Source organism: Heterocephalus glaber, unplaced genomic scaffold (assembly GCF_053883595.1).
Source record: "Heterocephalus glaber isolate CG9 unplaced genomic scaffold, H.glaber_assembly_v1.0 deba00000546, whole genome shotgun sequence".
Classification (NCBI taxonomy): domain Eukaryota; kingdom Metazoa; phylum Chordata; class Mammalia; order Rodentia; family Bathyergidae; genus Heterocephalus; species Heterocephalus glaber.
Window position 1 is genome coordinate 3,690,094 of NW_028258147.1, and position 2,352 is coordinate 3,692,445.

A 2,352-nucleotide genomic window follows, 5' to 3' on the forward strand; every position below is an offset into this window, starting at 1 on the left:
AGTGAAAATATAAACTAGAATGAACAAACATGAGAAATGTTCCTCTTTGAATTAGGGATCTAGCACCTTTGAGTTATCTAAAAAGTACATCTCCCCAAGGTGTTCACAGGTTGGCGCCAAGGACCGAAGTTTCCTTAACATACTTAACTACTTAACTCAGGAAACACCACTCCAAGTATACTACCAAAGGTTAATCGAGAAAAGCGGAAGGAAGAAAATGGTTTTAGTTTACTTCATATCACATGCTAGAAGGAAAGTTTGCATGAGAAAACACTGAAGAGGTAATTTTTTAATCCAAATTTCACAAACTCATGGTGCAAAATGGGTCCCACAGCTTCCTCTAGTCATAAACTGCTCCTCACTGCATGTAGGCTACCTGTGACAATTTGATCCAGGACTTCAACCTCCCTAAGCAACTAGTCATGCCCCCGTGCTGTTCTGACTGCTGTAGCTGGCCCCAGAGCAGCCACTCACTCATTGGCTCTCTAGGCCGCTGTAGGTGGCCTGGGCGGCTGACACCCCCATGCCCTGCAACACCTGGCTGCTGTGAGCCCCGTTGCTGGCCCCCATGGTGGAATTGAGAAAGAGTTCTATGTAGCGGTGCTGTATGTTGGTCCTGTCCTTGTCCTTAGACATGGCTGCCATAGCTTCCTCGTTGGTGGCGAACTCCACATCAGCCTCACCGGTCACTCTGCCATTAGGCCTGATCTCTATGTGCACTCTCACGGCGTTGAGTGGTGAGAAGAAGTTGTAGATGTCGTTCTCGGTGGCTTTGTAGGGCAGCCCCCTCATGTGGACACAGTGGCCAGTGGTGCTCTGCACTGTGAACTCGCTGTCTCCGTATCTGTGGTCGTACATGCCAGAGAGACAGTAGCTGAGGTCTCTCCCAATCAGGTCGGTGGTGAAGCCGTAGTCATCACTGAGGCCACTATACTCCTCGTAGCCCCTGTAACCCGCACTGTAGGCCCCGGAGGGCATCCTCTCCAGGCCTGCCTGCTTCACAATGCCAATGTACCTCTGTGCTGTGCCAGGACGGTCATAGGGACCGGGCTGTTGCACGGACATGAACTTCAGGGGCGGGTCTGAGTACGACCTCACCACCTCCTGGCTGCTCTTGAATACCTCGATGTACCTGTGCCCGATCTTCTCTTTGTGCTTCCTGAGAGCCTTCTCAGCCAGCTCCTGGGAGGCGAACTGCAGGAAGGCTTTACCTGTGAACTTGCCCTCGGGGTCCACAGGCAGTGTGATCCCATTTGGCACGATCTCCAGCCCTGAGAAAAACTGCACGATCTCTCCCTTTGTGCATCCAAATGAGAGTCCCCAGAGCCGCACAAAGCTGTCGTTGGCGGTGTCAGTGCTGTTGGGACTGCTGTGCTTCAACACCCAATCCATCTCGGTTTTGTGAGACTTGAACACCTCGATGTACCGGTGCCCCATGCTTTCCCTGTCTTTTTTCAGGGCCGTTTTGACATCCTCTTCGGACTCGAGTTCAACGAAAGCCTCACCACTCTGCCTGCCTTCTCTAGTGTAAATGAAATGGACACCTGCCACCCCATCGCGAATCGTGCAGTCGGAGAGAAAGTTCTGCACGTCCTCAGTCGAGCAGGACCAGGGCAGCCCACGGAGCTTGACCACATAGCCTTCACCTCCCTCAGGGCCCAGCATCGTGAGCACTCGGCCAGGCGGTTGCTAGACAAGCTCGAGCGCAGCTGCAGCTGTGTGGCTGGGCATGCGCGGGCGGCAGCGGGGCACACGGTGGGCACTCGGGTCAGTCGTCCTGCGGCTCCGAGTCTCCGAGCTCCCGTCTCACACCGGCGACTCGGTCGTCCCTCGGAGCACCTTCCTCACGAAGACTCTGCGAAGTGCTGCTTCCACGACGGAGCCGGAAGGACGCAAGGATGGCGGTGGGACCGGGCTTCGGCGGAGCTCTCTGTACCTACTTCCACTTCATGTATGTCACTTCCTTTTCTTTGGCTATAGATATAACCTGCCCGTGTGGTGGAACAGAGTATTCGGACCCATTTTTGGTCTGTAGTCCTACTTGATTCTAGACTCACTAGTAAAGACAGTTAAGTTCTGCAAAACTAAATTTGCTGTACTTTTCTGTTGGCATGTGCCTGGTGCTCTGTTAGAGACTACTGATTCAGAGATATTGTCTGTGTCCTACCCGAGGGAGCCACGCAGTCTGGTGGAATCTGCAAAAGAATGTGATCTGGGGCCAGGGGCCTTGGATTCTAGTGGTGATTCTCTACTAGATCTCAGCCCTGGCTGACCAGGGAGTGCCCTGGCTACCATTTTCACATCTGTAACTTTAATGTGGGAAGAGCTTGGCATGGAATCTCTAAATTTCCT

The 2,352-nt window shown here is 53.0% G+C and overlaps 1 protein-coding gene across 1 annotated transcript; it reads right to left on the reverse strand.

Moving 5' to 3' along the window:
- Positions 1–274: 274 nt before the first annotated feature.
- Positions 275–2,106, reverse strand: LOC101716669 (heterogeneous nuclear ribonucleoprotein F). Its single transcript, XM_013076484.3, has one exon. It carries the CDS (start codon positions 1,663–1,665, stop codon positions 475–477), a length of 1,191 nt encoding a protein of 396 aa, XP_012931938.1. The 5' UTR covers positions 1,666–2,106; the 3' UTR covers positions 275–474.
- Between the last annotated feature and the right edge of the window lie 246 nt (positions 2,107–2,352).

Bases quoted from the DNA above. Each gene is read 5' to 3' on its own strand.
- LOC101716669 (XM_013076484.3), bottom strand. From the start codon at position 1,665: ATGCTGGGCCCTGAGGGAGGTGAAGGCTATGTGGTCAAGCTCCGTGGG.